This window comes from Thalia democratica, unplaced genomic scaffold (assembly GCF_965202585.1).
Source record: "Thalia democratica unplaced genomic scaffold, ktThaDemo2.hap1.1 HAP1_SCAFFOLD_118, whole genome shotgun sequence".
NCBI lineage: Eukaryota > Metazoa > Chordata > Thaliacea > Salpida > Salpidae > Thalia > Thalia democratica.
Genome location: NW_028139277.1, coordinates 44444 through 66555, shown reverse-complemented (window position 1 = coordinate 66555; position 22112 = coordinate 44444). Strand labels below are relative to the sequence as shown.

The 22112-nt window shown below is 24.5% G+C and overlaps 1 protein-coding gene across 1 annotated transcript in view; it reads left to right on the top strand.

Moving 5' to 3' along the window:
* The first annotated feature begins 2348 nt into the window (after positions 1 to 2348).
* Positions 2349 to 22112, top strand: part of LOC145845665 (diacylglycerol kinase delta-like) — a 49126-nt gene continuing 29362 nt past the window's right edge. The window contains 10 exon segments of the mRNA XM_082952782.1: positions 2349 to 2362; positions 3232 to 3361; positions 3824 to 3874; positions 4382 to 4444; positions 4877 to 4957; positions 5678 to 5782; positions 6258 to 6393; positions 15397 to 15503; positions 21683 to 21788; positions 21791 to 21807. Of these exon segments, the coding sequence (XP_082808908.1) occupies positions 2349 to 2362; positions 3232 to 3361; positions 3824 to 3874; positions 4382 to 4444; positions 4877 to 4957; positions 5678 to 5782; positions 6258 to 6393; positions 15397 to 15503; positions 21683 to 21788; positions 21791 to 21807 (810 nt within the window).

Sequence of the window (22112 nt, the reverse complement as noted above, 5' to 3'; positions counted from 1 at the left end):
GTTTTGTAAACGATCTCGATATTTTTTGAACAAATAAGTTTTCTACTACGTTAATTACTGATTAAAAGTTTTTAGCTAAAAGTTTTATAAACAGTATTTATTTAATTAGTAAAAATGTAAGAACTCACTTTAAATTATTGAAAACTTCGCTTAGCTTTCTTTTTAAGTTAAAAGACAGATTTTTATGCTTCACGTAAATAACTAAACAGTTTCAAATTTTTGATCTTTCAGTTAATTTTTTTAAGAAAATTGAAAATATTTTTTGTTCAAGTAGATTATTGTGCATAAAAGTTTATTACCTGTTTGTAAATTAAAATAAATTTTGAGAACAAAACAAATAATTAACTACTATAAAAATATCTTTTTACTGTGAATTCGTTGTAAACAACATAGATACCACCAAATCTTTAAGTTAAGTTTTTCTGATGATAATCGTTTAATGTATGTTATAAAACTAATTTATAAAGGTAGCTTTTCAGCTCTGCATTGAAATATAAAAAGTAAAACATTAAATGAAATTAAAACTCCCTATGCTGAAAGTTATCTTGTTTACTATGAAACAAATCTTAGCAGTATATAAAGCTGTGTATAACAATTATTTAAAGAAATTGGTAGCATTAGCTCATAGTGGTGGCTACCAAGCTACTATTATCAAGTAACTTTGAATAATGTTAAATTATCTAGAGACATAAGAGAATTTTGAAGTATTAAAAAAAAACAGAGTTTTTACATAAGAAAAAATTCATTTAAAAAAATATATATTGCCACAATTAAAAAGTTAGTGGTTTTGGAAAACTTTTGGAAAACATAATACCATGCTTAATTAGGTTGTGAATACTACTATGCTTGAAAGCTATTAACATTTTAATTAGGCTTGCCCTTTATAAATTGGCTTTTGTTTTTTGAGTTCCAATGTTTTTCTACCTTATAAACAACAGTTTGATATTGTGATCTTTGCTGTAGCATAGTTGTTTGGATGTTTTAAAAATTTCTGAGTTAATTGTTGCAAGTTATAAATCCAGTGGTCAAAACAGTTGCAAAAAATATGATCAAAAATATACCAAGGTTTTGTTATTATTATTTTTTTTTAAATCTATGTTAATCAATAACATATTAAGACCATAGGGGGGGGGGGTAAACCATGTTATTTACAAGTTGATCTAACTTTATAGAGTTTTTCCTAAGCTTTAAGATGCTTTTTATCGTTTTTAAAAATTCAAATTATTTTTTGATATATGACCAGTCAAAGTTGGGCCGCATAATAGCTTCCCTATTGGAAGGGAAAACTAAAACAGCAGAAAAAGACTATTTCATTTAAAATCTATCTCCTCCTACATTTTTCAAGCAATCTTCTTCAAACTTTCACAGTCTAATCTTTATACAATAACAAAAAAACGTTACTTTGGGATTAAAAAAAATTTTTGTAAAAATATATTTTTTTTGAAAAATACACTTTTTTTTAATTTTTGTTATGAAATTTTTATTTTTTAAAATTATTTTAATTCTAAAGTAACATTTTTTCTTTTTATTATAAGGAACGTTTTCTGAAAATTTGAAGAAGATTGCTTGAAAAATAAAGGAGAAGATAGATTTTTAGTGAATTTTTAAATATCTGAGAAAATTGACCCTGAAAAATTTGCCTTTCCAACGTTTATATTGGAAATTTTTTACGAAAAATTAAATATCTTAAAAGTTAAATGAATTGTATAAAAACTGGCTTGTAGTTTATACTTAAAGCTTTCATATAAAAGCCAAAGTTAATTTTTGTAATAAAAAAATTTGGACCCCCCCTATGGCCTTAATGTGATCAATTTAGTGTGGCCTAGTGGTGTAGGGGCCCAGATGACGAGTTTGAAAACTCTTAGGGTTAAACTTTGCAAGACTGAAACCTACTGGTTGACGTGTATACAAAAAATGCATTTGTCTAATAAACTAAATGTATTTGGTTCTGAAATGTTAAGGTTTTAAAAGTAGGAGAATAATTGTGCACTTATGATCTTGTTCATACCTTCCTTTTTAAAAACACACTCTTCTGGTTTTACTAATAAACTACAGAGCAAAAAGAAAAGCTATTGATCAGTTTTATTCTAATAAGAATGGAGTTTTTAATAAAAACTAAAAAAAAAAGTTAAATAGTTGATATTAGTTTATTAGTGCCATAGGTGTTAATTTTCTTTTTATACTTCATTTGTTGATGTTTATGATAAATCTTTTTTATTTTATTATTTGTTATAAAAACTTACTTTTGGATAAATTTGGTAGTCTATGTATAGTAAAAATTGATTTTTTTTTTGACAATTAAAAGCTCTTGAAGTTTAACCAAAAAAATTAAATAATAAAACGCTTCAATGGATGAAACAAAGTGAGTATTTCTAGTTATGGTAACTTATTTATAAACTTGTAAAAATATTTTGAATATTGGTTAAGTAAAACCTTTATTAAATTTATAAAATACTATTGTTTGCTAATGAATAATGCACTTTATTTATAATAGTGGAAAAATTTGAATTGCACATTCTCTACAATTTTAAAACTCCTATAAACTACCTGCTAAGTGTGCAAACTAAAATTCTATGTCATCTGGGGAACTATATATAAGTAGTTTTTATAATTTTGTATTTTTTTTATCACCTGTCTATGACTTTTTTTCATATTAAGCTTTAGCTCAAATTTTAATTTAGTTACAACTAGCTTACAAGGGTTCTTTTTCATTGAAAAATTACTTTGTATTCCATTTTTCAACAAGTTATAATGTAAATGCAACTAATGAATTTTTGTTGATAATAAATTACATTTTTATACATAATATTGCATACTTCACAGTGATTGAGCACCTAGTTCTGTAATTAAAAAAAAAAGTTTATAACTTTTTAATGGAGTTTATAACTCCATTACTTACCATAACATTATATTTTAATGAGACTATTGTATTCTAACACACTAACTGTGGTCTTTGCATCATTGTTAGATATAAGAAAAAGACTCATTTTTACAATTTGTAGTATTCATAATAGTAATTAAATACTAGTGTTTTTCGTATATTGTTTTCACAGTGAAGTCATATATATAATGTTCACGTATATATTGTAATATCCTTAATATAACTACTAATTTTGTATTTTTCATAATCAAGTACATATTAAGTTTTTTTAATAGTTTGTAAACTAACATAGAAAAATTCCCATTCATACAATTTGTAACATTCACAATAACAATTAATTATTTTCACAGTGAGGAAACAGTTTTGAGGTTGAAGGACAGGAGCACTGAATCAGTTTGCTCATCGGACAGTGAAACAGAAGGTAATGATCAGCTGAAAAGTATCAGGAAGGTCTCAACCAGGAAACAAATCAGGAAGAAGGTGAGTTGAGTTGATGGCTTTAAAATCAGTTTTATCATAGTTTATTGAGCAACAAAAAAAAAAAAAACACTGGAAATATTTGGTCTTTGGAAGAACCTTTGGACACCTTTTAACGTCTTGTCTAGGACATTTATTATGTTACCCTTAGTTTTTGTATATTACATGATAAAAGTAGTAAAAAGTTTATTACAGTTTATTGCAACTAGTTTAAAAAAAGTTTTTTCTGTATTTTCTAACGCTTCATACACATCTTTGTTGTACTTTAAAGCTAGTAAACTTTAGGCCTCCCATTATTATAAGTTTAATTTTTGTAATTGTTGCAATTTTATTTGAAACTAATTCTTCAAGTAATCATCATTTTAAAACTACTATAATATGCATTTGAGTTTTTAAGTGATCAACAAAGAAATTGTATTAGTGCCAGTTGAAAGTAAATTAGGTTTAAATGATTAAATTTTGCAGAAGTCCATCAAAGAAGGATTACTTTTCAAACAGTCACCTGGCTCGTTTCAAGTTGGTTTTTGATTAAATATAAAAATAATAATATTTAAGTTTACAAGTTAATTGTTTAGAAAACTTAAACACTTGATAAAAAATTAATTTTTAAGTTGACTATTTTCAACATATTTTGCTAAAAGTATGTATGGATTTTACATTTCAAGTTATTTTTTTGATCAAAAATAAAATGTATCCATGGAAAATAATTAATTTACAAAGTCTCAATTTTAAGCTTTATTTCATTATTTGAAAAACCGTTTTTGTAAAAAATCCTAAAAATATTTATTTTATAAAAGTCATAAGATAAATATTGAAGATGTAAAGATTAATAAATTATTTATTTTAAAGATATAGTTGACCTATGTAAGTTATTATATATTATTACTCTACAAAAAACTTAGTTTTAGAATATCATAAAGTATTATACTTGATCAATTTACTGATTTTTTTTTTAGAAATATTGTAATAAAATAAAAACTATATTTTACTTTTATATAAAAAAACAATAAGTTTAATTTGTAGAGATGGAAATCAAGATATTTCAAGTTGAGAGGTGGAAAGTTGTATTATGCCAAATCTGAAGATGTTAGTTTAGTTTAAAAAAATATTTTCAACCAATAAATGCTATTGTTACTAATTTGTTGAAAATGTTATTAGTGTGGGCAGGCTTTGAATATATGAATTGAATAAATTCACACGTGACACTATAAAACAAATTAAAACTATAGAATGTTATTTGAGGTTCTTAATTGTAGAAAATAGTTTTCAACTTATTTAAAAATAAGAAGACAAATATGAAAGATTAATTATTCAACATTTTTATTTACTAAATTAAGTTTCACCCTTTAAGGGATCTCCAGTTACAATTTAAATCTCATTCAATAGAATTTGTAACTGAAGATCCCTTAAAAGGATGAAACTTAGTTTTGCAAATAAAAACTAGAATTATTAGTTATATAAATTAAAATTATGTAAGTTTTGTAAATTTTATTAGATAATTTGATTAACTATTTTCAGGCTGAAATATTCAATGAATTTGACTTGAATGGGTGTAGTGTTGCTGAAAACAGTCACAAAAATATCAACTGCAGCTTTTCTGTTAGTTTTATTATTTAATGTAATTATGTTTAATTTTGTAATAACTTTTGAGTTCAATACAAATAAATAAGACATATTAATATATCCACAAGGAATGGTTTATCATTAATTTTTTTAGTTTTAATTTTGTAAACAAAAAACTTAATTCAAACCCATTTTTAATTATTTGTCATTTTTACTATTATTATTTTACTACAGATTGACAATTTGAAAATCTGATTCGCAGTGAAATTTAGTAATTGTTTTTCTCAAAAGTAATAAATTATTATTTTTGTAATAGTTTAAAAACTTTTAGAAAAAAATTAACTGTTCTGAAATCAGTTTTAAAACTTATTGTATGAAAGTATAAAAAATTTAAAATATAAAAATAATAGTAGACTGGTAATTTAATAAATATTCATGACAATCAAATTAGAGACACATTTCAAAGACAAATTAAATTTTTGTTGTATTTACTTGTATTTCATTATTATTTTACTACAAGTATAAGGAACAAGTTACAAGCTGGTGTCACACACTGGCATAGTTTTGATAACTTTTATTTTGTACATGTATATACAGCTTTATTATCTTCATAGGTAATAAATTTTACTATTTATTTTATGTAATCGGTTTTAAAAAACACATTAATATTATGCACAAACACAAGATGAAATATTGACATATAATACATACTGGTACAGTATGTATTTGTGACTAGTATTTTTAATACGACTGCAGGTAATTGGTTCCAACTACAAACTGATGTTGTGCACAGACACAAGAAGAAACATGGATAGTTGGATAACTGCCATAAGAGCCCAAAAACACCAACAGTTTTATAATGTGAGTTGAAAATATTTTTTTTGTTATTGTTTATTTGCTTGATAACTGCCATAAGAGCTCAGAAACACCAACAGTTTTAAAGTTTGAGTTGAAACTATTATTAATAAATTTTTTAAAAATGTTTTTATACTTAAGGTGTCCAATTTCAGTTGTAATTTTTTTTCTTTATTTGTAGTTTTTACGTTTCTCTAAAGTATTTATATTTGTATTTAACTTACATTTCAAATAAAGAAATCAGTCAACACTAGAGATAGAGTAATAAAAAAACAAATTTAAAACATAAACATTTTTTCTATAAATTTTTATACTAAATATAGTCATTACCATACAGAAAGTTTTTTCAACACTAAAAATGATATTAAATTAAACAAATTTAAAAAATAAAAAATTTTACAATAAATTTCTTATATTAAACATGATCATTACCAAACAGAAAGTTTATTCAAGACTAGGTATTAAATTAATTATGATACAGAGGGACCAATCAGCACTGGACATGGTCATGGACGATTGCCACAACTGGTACGCTTGCGCTCACTCGAGGCCCACATACTGCAACGTTTGCAGGGAAGTGCTGTCGGGGGTGACCAATCACGGACTGTCTTGCGATGGTTTGTATTAGTATAATTGTTAATAAGCAATTTTATGATATCACAATTACTGCGTCTGTACCCATAGTAGACCTGTAAACTTGATTGTTTGTCTTTATACAGTTGTTAACAAACTTAATATTATGAAGTCACAATCAGTGCGTTGGCGCCCATAGTAATCATTTTAAGATGTATAATTTATTTATATTATGATATAAAAATAGGAAAGTTTTAATATATGTAGAGAAGTTATCAGTGGTTTGACTAATTATGAACTGTCTCGTGATGGTTTGTTTTTTTTATAATTAAATAGTATTACATCAAAATTAGTGAGATTGTGCCCGTAGTGACCTATGTTGTAGAGAAGTTTTGATTGGTGTAGGTTATCATGTACTTTTCTGTAATGGTTTGTTTAAATGTTAATACAAGACAAGTATAATAAAAAAAAAGACAGGGTTGCAACAAAGTTAGAAAATTTAGGTAAAATGAAAAACAAACAGAAAAGTTAGAAAAAAAAATCAGGAAAAGTAGGGAAGTTTGCTATAAACATGCTGTTATTAAGAAAGTTTATCATTACTAAAAACTGCATTTTGCTAATGTCATTTTTTAAAAATTTTCCATATGCTAAAGATAAGTTGTTTTGTACTGTATAATAATAAAGTTCAAAATTTTACATAATTTCAGTCTTTTGTTATGTATTTTTGAATTGGTATATAATAGGAATTTAATTTAGAAAAGACAGGAAAAGTTAGGAATTTATTTTCGGCTCGTTGTGGCAACCCAGAACAGATATTTAAATGATAATATTGAATATTAAAAAAATTGACACATCTATTAGACAAGGTTACCAACTGTAGATTTCAGTGTGTTGGTTTGTTTTTATATGTATTTTGTATGTATGAAGTATTATAAAAATGAAGTTAAAAGAATATGCATAGCATTGTGAATGATTTCTAGCGTGAACAAATAACATTTTTATCTAGCTGGTTTAATAACATTTTAATTTTATACTAGTTTAAACATGAAAAAAAAGTGAACTTGAAAACAAGTTTACCATGCTCTTGATTGCTATTTCGGTGAGTAGCTTCCGGGCAAATATGTTTATGTTTCTGCATACATGATGTAAAATTACTTGTGTATTCACATTACATTGTTTCTATATAAACAAGTTAGTTTGAAGTCTTTTTTGTCGTAGAAAAACCCAGTTATACTCGAACTAGTTTTATTTATTTTAACATCATTTTAATGTATATTTAATATTTAATATATATTTATAATTTTAATATATATATATAATTTTAATATATTTAAATAATTTAAACAAATTTTGTGTGCATTGTAATGTACTAGCATGTATATATAATTTGTCACTACACTATGAGCTTAACATATAATTGTATGTAGTTTTTTTTCCACTCTCCATGAATTAATATATTACGAACGATAATTGTAAACGAGAAAGCAATAACCTGCACACGATTAGCCAAGCTAGCTGGAAAAACTACCTTGAACGTATTCTGTAAAACTGCAAATATAAACTCTTTTTATTTTTTCCCACTGAACAATAAGTAAAGTTGACGTTGCGTTGTTTTCTCTCTGTGCTTAAATTCAAAAATATTCTAAACACCGCGTCAGTTGTTGAAACAAGATATAAACTACTCGTTTGTTTCTGAAGTCTGACAGCAGGTTATAAATAAGCTTGCACAAATTTAAATCAAGCAAGTTCAGTTGAGTTTCATTTCAAGCGCAAAATGTTACCTCGGAAAAGACGTAAATTCAACTTACAAATAAAAATAGCTAAATGTTTTTTTTGTCGAGAATTTAATTTTGATAGTCATTTGAATAAAGTGCAGTTTAAAAATGCCCTTGAAACTTTATTAAACGAGTTTGTTCTGTAAAATTAGATACTAATCTAAATTATAAACAAATTAGTTTTTATTTAAACAATTTTCTCACCTTAAACAAACTTGTTTAAGCTAAAAAATTGGTTTATTAATAGGTCTTTTTTTGTTTTTGAGTTCAACCTTGATCTTCCTTTTAACATGACTTATATTTATAACAAATTGCATATAACTCAAGTAATTTAAGCTCATTCAAACAAGTTTGATCCCGAAAACGAAATTCTAGACTTTTACAAGCTATAAATATTATAGCTGTTTCTATTGGTTTTAACGTATTTTAAACTTTTAACAAACTTAAAAAACACTTTTAAGAACTATAAATAATAACTGAAAAAACTTCCTAAAAGTTTTTTTCTTATTGACTGTTAGTTCCTTTTTGAACAAGTCAACCCTTAAACTTTTCAAGCTTGGATAAGGTTCAAGCATTTTGGTTTAATGATAATTAGTTGTTGTTTTTTGTTCGTTAAAAGTATTTTATCTTATTGTTCCTTTCGAAATGCTTTGATAATTTAAGCCTATTTGTTCGTTGAAAAGCTTGCTAACTTAGGTATACTTGTACATAAGATTTTGCACAAAATTTAATTTCATGAAAAAAATTCAAATAACTTTATTTGGATTTAGTAAAACGTTTTAGTTGCATCATCTTGACTTTGGAAACAATTCTTTTGATATTTATTTTATTTAAACAGCAAATTAAATTAGTATCGATTATAAAAAAAATTGTATATTAAAAAGTGTCTTGTAGCTTTTAGATTTAAAAAAATTAGAATTTTACATTCACAAAAAAGCTTGTCAAACGCGCCAAATGATTTCAACTCAGACATTCGTGTTTAACCAGTAATTACTTGTGAACTTTTAATGATCAATAACACTTCTTATTATAATACAAAGTATATTTTTAATTTGCCATTGTTTTACCGAGAACACTTTTTATATTGTTTCCCACAATTGTAGTTTGACTAATAATAACAATGAACATATAAGATTTTTGAAATATTAAATTTAAAGTCAACTAATTCTTTTCATACTCAAAATGATTAGGACTAAACTTGTTGTATTGCTTTTTTTTTCTTTAAATCTTTTAAAACATGTAACTAACTTAGAATATATTTTATTTTTTATCTAAATATTTTTAATATACATTATATGATTAATTTTAAGTAAAATCATGGTTGTAACGAGTTTACATTTACAAATTTTATTTAACATAATAAGCTTTTAATAAATTTATGTTTAAGAATTTTTCTAAAGAATTTTTTCTACAAAATCGTAGCTATAATAAGGTAGTACATGTATTTGCTAAGTTATTGTTTCATCATTTCAAACAATTTCTTCTTTATTTAATATAGTACAATAAAAACATATTTTTCTAGTTTGAATAAAGTTTACTAACACAAGACCATATGGTTAAGTTAATCTAAATAGATGAAGATGAAGTAAATTAATCTATGTCTAATATTAGATAAATACTTTACTTTTGTATAAATTACACTATTGATTAAATTTATCGACAAAGTAATTTAAACCAACGAGTTTAATTTAAAAACATATTTGCTACAAAGTTTTGTCGCCACATCTGTTCATTTAACAAGTTGTAAATTAAATTAATCATCTTATAGTACAGGCAACATATTTTGATACTGAAAAAGCATGATAAATTTAAACTAAATTAATCTATAAAGTTACCAGCACTATACGACCAAGTGATTAATTTAAGTAAAAGTTAAATTAGTTCTACTTTGCACAATGAATTAATTACTCGAGTTTTAGACAGTTTGTTTTTACCCATGCTGTAATCTATAATATAATCATTGCTTATATTTATAACGTTTTTAGAAATAAATCAAGTTAAATTGTTCAAAATGTACAGAAGTTCAATTTAATAAGGATAACAAACTTATACATGCTCTATATGACAATAAGTTTTATGCAAATAAAAGCTTAAGTATACTATATTTGTATTTCAATAAATTTTACCAGAATTTTACTATTTTATTTACAACTTAGAAATTTTTTAATAAAGATAAAATTTTAATAAACTTATAAAGTGTGTTATATTGCTCAGTGATTTCAATAAAATAAGTAAAACCATTCGAATTATTAAGTTTGTTTTATAAGGTTTATAAAATTTTACTATGTAATTTATGACCATTTTTACTTAACGCCTGGAAAATTTAGTTGTATTAAATCTTGTGTGCAGTAAATAAAATTTTTGCCAAGTTTATCTAAAAATATAAAAGTTAAATCATTCTGACTCAGTAAGTTTATTTGACAAAGTTAATAAAATTTTACGATGTAATATATGGCCATTTTGTTTTATGCATGGAAATTAAATTGTATTGATCAGTGTGCTTCGAATTAAAAATAAATTAAATCATTTTGGCAAGTTCATTTCGTAAGGTCACTTTTTATGGATTTTCGTTTCCGAACAGGCCTAATTTAATATTCAGAAAGAAATATTGATTTTACAAAGTTCATCCTTGCACGCTTGTTTTATTAATATGTTACTTTATAAAATATATTTTGTGGACATTGATGTTTGGTATATATATATATATATTGGAAATAAACTTCATATTCTATAAATTGTAATTGATTTTAAAAACTTAATTCTTGTTTTATTAATATGTTGTTGCAAGCATTTACATAAAATACTTTATGGACATTTATGTTTGGTATGTATATTTTTGAAATAAACTCTGTTTTTATGCTACTTATATTGACTTTTTAAAATTCAGTTCTTGTTTTTATTGATCTAATTGGATGAATTTTGAAATATTTAGTGTGGACAGTAGTATATTATATGCATTGTTTCTTGAAAAGTTTATGTTAATATTGTTTCTATTTTATTGATTTTTTTTGTTGTTTTATTGACGGAATTTATGCAAAATATTTTGTAATTTTGTAAGAGTTTTTACTTCTTATGCCTTTGAGTAAAACGATAAAGTATACCGCGAAACTATTTATATATCAAAATATTGTTTATTTTGGCATTTAAATTGATTTATCTTGCTTTGAAGGATTGCCAGCTAATTTTATATATAAACGAAAACCGCATATTGATAAAATTTGTTGAAACTTTGCTTTGTGGTGAATAATATAAAATGAGAAAGCAATTTTGTTTATTTGTTTGCAAATGTAAACCTATTTTCTGTCGAACTCTTCAAAATTAAAAAAAATATTTGTAAACTCTAAACACATATGAATTAGAAGTTTTGTTAGATAGTTTAATAAAGAAATCAAGCGTATACCAAATTTATAAAAAAAGGGTTAAATTGTATAGAGAACTTTCTAAGCTCTGACATAAATTAAAACTAATTTATTACTAAAATATCCTTAATTGAGATAAAAAGGTTTTCAAAGTGAAACATGCGGTGAAATTATAACATGTTTTTAGTGATTAATATTAATGTAACACTTTTATAGAATAGCATGAGCCATTGACATACATTTCTTATTATTCAAAATTATAGCCATGTGTTTAATTAGGACTAATAGATGTTTAAAGAGAAATAGTTCAAAACTCGTTAAAATAAATTACGTAGAAAATATAGAATTAAGTTCACGTAGTTAGTGATTAGTTAAAAAAAAAAACATGTTTTCTAAATCATTTAACCCTTTTAATACATTTCTGTACAGTTTAAATTTTCTTAGTTTTCCTGGTTTGTAATGTAGGTTTTATTAATAAAAATATAATATAAAATAAAAAAAATTTTAATAAAAGTATTTCGCACTCATTAAAAAGTTAGGAAAATTATTGTAAAGTATTTGTTATTAAATCGACATTGTTTTTATACGATAAACACTTTTGTTTAGGTAGATCAACAAATTTATATAAATGGTTTTTTAGAAAATTAACTTTAAAGCCTAAGTTTGTTTTGTTTGAGAAAATATTAAGAAAGCATTTGGAATTAAAACAAAAAGCTTTTTAAATTAAAAAAATATTCATAGTCAAAGTGCATTAAACTTGATGTTTATGTAGAATCAAAGTTTACTTTAAGTTATGTGTAGTTATATAAAAAACCACTGTAAATTTTGAACACTAAATTTAAGACCTGAATATGTTTGATCACATTAAGACAAACGCGTTTTATTTTGAAGTTTTGATAAATCTTTATAAAGAAATTAAAACCACAAAAATATAGATAATATGTTAATGATAAAACAATTTGGACTTTGCTCTTTGTAGTGAAAGTGCATATTAGATGAGATAAAAGTTTAAGCTACTTTTGTTTATTGGTTTTTAATAATACATAGTTTTAATAATTTTTATTTCGATATACACTTTACTGAATTTTTATTTTTATGTGTACTCTGCTAAACTTTTTTTATAAATACAAATAGCTTTTAAAAATATTTTAAACGTGCAGTTAGTTTTACATGTATTTAATTTTACATATTTTCAAACAATTAATTACAAAACATGTACATTAATATGTAAAGTCAGCTGTTTTAAGAAAACATCGAGTTTGTCTAAAAGCAGAAAGAAAATGTCAACTTGGCATTTTTTCTGAGAAACATATTTTGAATGATTTAAAACATTAAAAATATTTTAAAAAAATTTTATTCAATTTATGCAATTAATGTTTGAAAAATGCATTCACAAAATAAGATGTTTGAGAAAAAGTGTTGCATGGATTTTTATAATAAGTAGTTTAGTAGAAAAAATTACAAAGTCATCAATTTTTCTTTGAAACATTTTTTAAACTATAAAAAGCATGAACAGTTTTTTTGAACAATTTGAATGTAATTTAGATCAGCCAATATTTAAAGCATGCACTTTACAACTGAATGTTTTGAGAAGAAAACTTAAATTTGTAAACTAAAACAGTTCAGTAAAGTTTACTGTATAAAGTTTACACTCGATTTAAACTTCAATGTAAAAGAATTGACACGTTGCAGAACAATAGTAGTAAAAGTACATGCTTTGAGAAAGTAGTTGTATGTAAAATGCATTTGTGAATAAAGTGCATCCTAAAAGCTATTGAAAAGTGTTTTAAAGTTTATAGCTGTCTTTCTGTACATAAAATACTTTTTTTTTCAAATGATACTTGCTTTGAGAAAGCCGTTATGTGCAAAAGCTTTTAAACTGTGAATAATTATAACGTAGCGGTTATTGAAAAGTGCTCTGACTAAGTTCAAACTATATTTAGTAAATCTGTTTTAAAAATAATATACTATCATTCTAGTAAATTAAATGTAAAATATTTCATTTGCATTTATATATGTATGCATAAAATGTGGGAAACCTATATTCTTATTTAAGAAGTAAAAACAATTAATTAAAGTTATAAAAAAATGTTTTAAATAGTTGTATTTAAAAGTAAACGTTTTTAAAGAAAAATTTGATAAATGACTACAGTATTAAAATTTTAAATATAGAATTATAAAACAAGTACCTTAATTATTTTAATATTAGTTAAAGCCACACACCTAATAGTAATTAGGTGGTCAACAAAAGTAAGTTGCCTTAACTACTGCACAGTTTGAAAAGTTTTTGTATTTAAAACTTTTACTGTTGATGATAACTTCACAAATCAATTTAATTAATTTAGAATGAAATTTTAACTATTATTATAAAATGCAATAAGCGAACAGTAAAAGAAAAAGAAATGTATACTTCAGCTTTTGAGAAATAAAAAATTGGTAACCTCTTAACATGTTTTAGTTTTGACTTTTTCAAATCTGACTTCTTATTAAACACTGACCTAGAGTTTAAATAATTTAGTTCAAATCAGTTTCTAACAGTCAAGCTATTTTCCAACCACTTGTTTAAATGGATATTAGCTTTTACATTTTGTAAAACTTTCTTGAGCTGTTATGTATACGTGCATTTGTTATATTTTTCACAAGTAGGTCCTGCTTTTGAAAATCTACAGCAATCATTTGTAAAATTAACTGTGTGGAGAACAAAAATACCAAAAATAGTGAATTTTCAATGAATTTTGTTCTTAATTGTGGTTTATATTCTGTTAGTTTAACTAAAAAGCTCCATGTACCGATTAAAGTTTTACACCCAACCAATAAAAATGGTCTATTATATTAAAAGAACTGCTGAACAATTTTAATGGCTTCACATTGTAGATACAAGTATTTCGTTTATTTTCTCAAAACTCACTTGAAGATATAAGTCACTTCACAAGGTGTTTCTCAACAACTGAATTTCGCATTGTTACTTCTTAAAGTGTCCCTTCTTAAACTTTTATATTTAGCATTTTAAAGCGCCTTTTATTTCGAATGGGTTTAAGTCTGGTTGTTTTCTTTTTGACAATAAACGAGAGAAAATATTCCTAAAATGTTTTGAAAAAACAGTTTTTATAAGAAAACTAAATAAATATTTTTACTAAAGTCATAACGTTTTAAGCGTATTAAATCCTGAACAAGATTTAAACAAGATTAAATATTTGAACAGTTATTTGATCTTTTCTTTTCAAATAGGAGAAAATTATTTTTGAATTAGACTTTATTTTTAAACTAGTTTAAGTTTTAGTGAATCACTGAAATAATTAAAATTCCTAACATTGTTGCTTCATGATAGTTATTTCAATTTTAAAATGCAAATTAAGTGAGTCATCATTTTCTAATAAATTTTGGTTCTGTGAATTCACACGTAAAAGTTTAGTTTTGATCTCGTTAAACGAAAAAGTTTTTTGCAAGTTCAAACCTGTGAGTTTTGAATTTAAATTTATACAATGATGTAAATTGAAACTTATCATCCAATTTTTATTGTTGTCTAGAAAAGTTTAATAGCTAGAGAATAAATAGTCTTTACAATAACTGTAACATGCGTTAAATCGTAGAGATTTGAACAAGAAGAGCCCTTTAGAAAGTTTACGCGCAAAATGTTTGAGTTTTAAACATCTCCTTACAAAAATATTTTAGCGACAGTTTTAAATAACAAAATTTGCTCACAACAATAAGAACGTCATATTTTTTAGTTTGTGCATTCGTAGCCCATAAAATATTAAGTAGTTTTTACTTGCAACTAACCAGTTGATAGTTTTAATCATTTCTTTAACTTGTTTTTACTAATATTTAAAAATAAACACTGTTTAGCTAATAGTTTTAACTAACTAATTTACATTTTTAAATTTTTTTGTCAGTTTTAATTTGTTTCTAACAGTTTGCGCGTTCAAAGCCCACAAGAGGTGTGCTAGCAAGGCAGTTTCTCCCTGCAAGTGGTCCAATCTTTCCAGCGTCGGCAAGAACGTCGTCGAGAGGGAGGACGGGGTTAGTGACGTCATAATTTTATTCTGATCTCATAACTGAATGTATAATATTTAGTATAATGTTATATTCATTCAATAGAAATGAACCATGTTAATGATTTCATAATTACCTGTTATCAGTTTCAAATTAAGAAAGTCATTTGACTGAAATTTTTGGTTCATCGTGATTATGAATGCCCGATGAGCCCTAATTTGGACGAAATTAATTAAATAGTTAAATTAAATTATGATTATAACTGGGAAGAAACAAGGTCCCACTGTTGTTGGCGGTCGTGTGGTGCAGTCTAGTGTTCATTTGTACCAAGATACAATGCTTTTCTTTTCAAAAAAATTAAGTTTCAATATGAAAAACAAAATAAAAATGGTAGAACCATTAAAAAAAAATCAGTCACAGTCTTATACAAGCACTTTAAAGAGATCTTTCGTTTATTAAAAAACAAACATTTTCAATTCCTTATTCAAATAGAATCTGATGATATTTTAATGGTTTTCTACCATTTTTATTTTGTTTATCTAAAATTCAATCCTGTCCGGTCTTTAAAATCAAAAGAGGAAGACTACCTTCATCCATTTTAATATGAAAAACAGTTAACTTTTTTTACTAGTGATTGAAATGAACACTTAGATATGATTTATAAATCAATCACACCCCTATAACTAAGTCTCCATGTTTAATAAAACCAAAGCGTTTTTTATTTTGTTATAATTTAGTTTAATTGTTAGATTTTACTTAAACTATTTTAGTCGTGTTTTTTTTCTGTAAGATAAATATTTTTTACTTCAAACCAGTGTTACCCTTAAATTGCCTTTTATTTAAATGAGTTTTAATTTTGCCGAGCGGCTTTGTTACTAAATAAGAGAAAGAGTACTAAACTAGTTTAGAATTTTTGATAAAGTAATAACTCTCCCAGGTTTTAATTAAAAAGCTATTTGGCCAATTTTTGTGCCTTATCTTTGGTTTTGTTATTTTTTTTTTCCAATTCATAATAGTTAAAACCGTTTAAAAGACAATAACAAAAAACAAAAATTATTTACATCAAGCCTTTTCAGAAGCAACATAAATCAAATAAAAAAATGTTATACAGTTTAAAAAACATTAAATTGTCCGTACCTAAATTAGGAAACATATGCTTTTATATTGAAAATTAAGAGAAAAGATTGATATGAAAATAATTGGAATTCGATATACTGTAGAAATTTCAAATTATAAATAATGACCTTAATTTAGTTATTTTGGTTTTGTTACTTCGTTTTTGACAAATAAGTTATTAATGATTGATGAAGATTTCTTAAAGATTATTATAATTTAATTCAAAAATACATTTTCTTATAAGTAATAATATTTACGTTACATAAACGCTTATTAGAATTTAATTTAAAAATATACTCATTCCCTATGTTTATTAAAATAAAACAAGTAACTAAATATAAAATAACATTTATTTGATGGAAAAAAAATTGTCACAAAAAATTATTTCAAATTTATTTCCACAAAATTAATGTCGACAATCAGCCTTAGTAAGTTGTAAAAAAAACACATGCAGTAAATTAAATCAAATTTTTCGTTTGAAAAATATTCATAGTGACGGCCACGAGTTCAACTCCAAGAATAAATGCTTGCATTAATTCGTGATAAATTATTTTCTGTATTTAAAATATAAACAATTGTCTGACAACTCAGAAAATTGAAATATATTTAACTGGCTTTAAATCAGTGTCAATTATGAAATTGATTATTCAAACAAATAAAATTTAAGTTTGTTGCGTAACTCTAAAATAAGTTTAAATAAACTCGATTTAAAATTTTTCTTAAAACATCGGTGTTGTTTGTATTTTTTTGCTTTTTTTTCCAGCATTTTTTGTTTTTATTAAAAATATTACAAAGTGGTAACAAAGTTGTATTGGAAATAAAAAATTGGTATTTTTTTTTGTAAATTGCGTGTTTTATGAATACTTTAACGTAGTTTTGTGTTTTGAGCCCTGTTATTTTGAGAAAAACTCAAAACAAATCTGTTAAGGAAGTTTGTTTTTGATGCAAGATTTTTATTTTTAGTAAATATGACGTAATAACTTTAAAGACTTCTATAATTTCTATAAACATAATTTTTTTTTTTAATTAGGTCAACTTTTACAATTAAGTCTTTAAAAAGTAATAGGTGATTACAAGTGTTTGTTATTACCAAGGTTGCCACTTTACCTAAAATCCTGGAAAAACCTAGAAAAACCTGGAATTTGACAATTTAGGCAAAAAAAAAACCTGGAAAAACCTGGAATTTGGGAAGTTTTGAAAAAACTTGGAATTTTTACAATTTTCACATGCTTAGTAGTAAAATTTCGATTTGACTCAAAAAATCTATCATATAAATAAAAAACTTTTGTCATCATCAAATGTTTTTTTTAACATATTTAAAGTAGCTTTACAGTATCTTTTCAATGTTTTTATACTATTTAACACAGTATCTTACCTTAAACTTAACTTTAATCTAAAAATAGACCAAAAAATGTGAACTTTTAAAAACCTGGAAGAAATTTGGAAAACTTTGAAAAATTTTTGAAAAACAAGTGGCAACCCTGTATTACTTTATTTTTTTTAAATTACACTTATTTAGTTTAGAACACTTTGATTTATTAAGTCATCTGGTATAACCACTTTAAAGTATTAATTTTCTATATCTTCCATAGATGTAAAATAAAGTGTTTTTTTAGAATTTACTCAAAATAAAATACGTAATGAAAAGTAGAAAAAACAGTACACTAATTTTAAATAACGCTATTAAAGCAAATAAACACCTGAATTATACTTCAAACCAGTAGTAATTTTTAAATTTTACTTCTGTGTACAAGTGATCTTTAAGTAATCAAGTTATTTTTTGTATAGCCTGTTCTGTAAAATATAAATAATTTAATAACTGTTACCTTAAAAACGTTCTATTAACAAAATGTTTGTTAAGGTATTATTCATTAATATAAAGCAGGGTTGCTAAAAAACCTGAAATCCTGGAAAAACCTGGATTTTGACAGTTTAGGCTAAATCAAACCTGGAAAAATCTGTAATTTGGGAATTAAGAAAATGCGGAGTTTTAAACAATTTTACGCGTTAAGTAGTAATATTTTAATCAGAAACAAAAACCTACCATATAAATTAAATTTTTGTTGCTATCAAAAAAAAAAATTTAAACTAAAAAGCACATTTAAAGTAGTTTTATCAAAATAATTGGCAACCCTGAAAAACCACTTTGTATTAAAAAATCCCACAAAACAGAGTTCATCGTGAGGTCTAGCATGTAAAAATAATTTCATAATAAACGCTTTTAATCCATTAGCGAAAACGAGTTGTGAAACTTTAGTGCTCACAACTTAATACATTACTGCGCTGTTTAAATTGCAAAACAACTTATGCCTTTAATTTTAAATTGACATGCAGTCTAATGTTTATGTGAAAATAATTTTTATAACATTATTTTATAAACAAAAGCCCTTACATAATTAAGTTTACCATAGAAATGTTCTAGTCTGTATAAGTAATGTAATAAAAGTTCCCTTAAGATATTGGTAAATAAAATTTCTTGAATTTTATTGCTTATAACTTATTATAATACTGAGTTGTTTTTATAAGTTAATGTAAAAATACATTTTTCAACTGTAAAGTAATAAATGTTTTGTCATTTTTTCTACGAAAATTAATTTAATCAAATATACTTATAAAAAATCTTATATAACTAAACTCAAAAAAAAATTTAAAAAATAAAAAAATTGTAAAACTTTTAGTTGTTAGCATAATGAGTTGTTGAATTTTAGTGCTAAAACATGATATGATGTTAAATTAATTTTTAATTTTTTTAGTTTTATTATTTCAAGAAACAAAATTACACTGTTTCATCGCAAAGCAGTTTTTTAAATTGCAAGTCTGTTATAAAATGATAAAGGAAAAAATGAAAAATAACATAAATACATGTGAATTAAGTTATATGTTGAGAAAACTATATGTTACATGAAAAAAAAACATATTTTTTGATATATCTGTAAATATATTTTTTATATACATGATTTTTTTTTGTATATATCTGAATGTATAAAAAAATAAACCACCCTAAACAAAATACGCAATAAAATTTAAATCAATTTTACTGCTCATTACCAAGCTGTTATTAGTGACAACATATTTTTTTCTTATGCAACATTTTATAACAATTTAATAAAAAAATCATATTTAAAATTCATATATTTTCGACGATAATAGCGTGTTTTAACCCTAATAAATCTAATTTATCGTCTTTAAAACGCTTTCCCATATGTGTATATTTATTATTTAAATCATATTCATTTGTCAGTTTGTTTATTTATTTTGTTATTTTACATAACAACAGTATTTCACATGTTTTTGCAGTTGCATAACATTTGATAATAGGTTGAAAAAAAACCTATACCAGTTTTAAATTCACGATTCAATTTATTATCAATAAAGATTGTAAAAGCATTGTGCAACAATGAAACAAAGAAGTAAAAATTGTTTCAATTTAGGCAAATTATTCAAAGCTAGGTTAAGAATAAGATTCAATCTGAATATATATAGCGTGTACATAGTTTTAATTCTCTTTTAATTAATTAGAAAATATTTTTTAAATTAGTTTTAGTTAGGATGTTTACGTACTTTTAAAACTATTAGTATAAAATCTGTGGTCCATAGATTAAGCTTAAAATAACTTCAGCTAGAATTTATTTTCTCTATATTTCTTCAAAATAAGTTTCAAATCTTTAACTTTACATTTCCTTTTCCACTTCGGATTAAGCCCTAGGAAATCCCATTGACAAACTCTGTTGGCTTTTGGCTAATTGAATTAAAATGGATTAAAATCAGTAAACTTTCTGTTCACAGAATGCGAAGCACAAAAACATGTGATTTTGTTAAAGGGCAAAATTTTATTTTCAAGAAAAATCTATAAAACTTTAAATAGTTTACCATTGATTAACTGTAGTCTTTTGTGAATAATTTAATGTAAATGTGTACGTGTGAATAAAACCATCGATTTGTTTACAAGGTTTTACAAATCAATGGTAAAAAAATAAGTTTTTGACAATCAGTATGAACATTTGTCAAATTTTTCAAATTGAAATTTTATCGTAATTACAGTTGAAAATGTTGACATTGTTATATAAGTATGAAAAAAAAACTTGTAAATATTTTCATCGATTTTCCCATTTCCTGCTTAATACACATGGGGCATCACGCCAAGGTGATTAAATCTGAATTTTATAAAACTCGCCAAAACACTATTGATTTTTTTTAGCATACAGGTCAGAAATATGAACCAGTGATGTAAATAGATCTTGGAAAAAAATTATTATATCACACCAGCGTGCGTTAATAATTACTAAAAACATTATTTTAGAACTTTAACACAATTATTTTTATTTTATATTCCAAAAAACACGTACACAGTCCATCAGCACTTAGAAAGAAAGTACTTTTGTAAACCTTTTTGTGTAAATGTGTTTTTATTTTAATCAAATAAATATTTATTATAAACTATGCCTACTAGATTTGCTTATTTATAAAATAACTTGAGGATGCGATTTATATAACATTTAAAACCAAATTATCTTTTATACTCAATCAGGGATAGTTAATCACAAAATGCAAAGTAAAATACAATATAGACTCACTGTTAGTTCTCATTAAATAATTAAACTCGTAAATTAGTGTATGTTGCTCCGCGCCCTTATTACGTCACAAACACAACATAATGTGAAGCAGACTTGATAATTGTTTTAGGCAATTTTTTACATTAGATAACTTTACAAGCAGATCTACCTAGTTTTATAAAAAGTAAACTAATTAAAAAAAAATGTTTTTTGTGAAGAAGACTCGATAAACGAAAATATTTTTTTTGTACTTTTTTACAAAATGATTTTACAAACAGATCTGCATAGCACTCTAAAGATTAAAAAAAAATCACCATTTTACTCACAGGCTTTCATAGTTTCCTAAATAGTAAACTGAATTAAAAAAATTAGTAATTTTACAAACAAATATACGTAGTATTCTAAATAGCAAACTAATTAAAATAAAAATATTTGTGATGTAGACTCGATAAAAAATAATATTTTTTTGTATTTTTTTGAAATTTAATTTACAAACAGGTCTAAATAGCAAACTAATTAAAAAAAATTTACTCACAGATATACATAGTGCACCAGTGGTTGGAAGGCAACTTGCCGGTTAACGCGAAATGTTGCGTTTGCGACAAGAACTGTGGCAGTGTGCTGAGACTGCAAGATTGGAAGTGCTGTGGTGCAAAGCGGTGGTCGGTTTGAAATTATATATAAAAAAATAATTAAATTAAAATAAGAAACGTAGAAATGTGTTAAAGTTACAAGATCAGAAATGTCTTTAGTGTAGAGCTGTTGTTAGTTTGAAATTATGTATAAATTAGTTTAATAAAAATAAAAATTTGGAACTAAAGCTACAAGACTGGAAATGTCTTTGACTTGAAGCCGTAGTTGGTTTAAAATTATATATAAAATAAACATTTCAATTAAAATAAGAAATGTGGAAATGTTTATTGTGTAAAGTTAGTTTGAATTTTACATATCAAATAATTAGTAAATT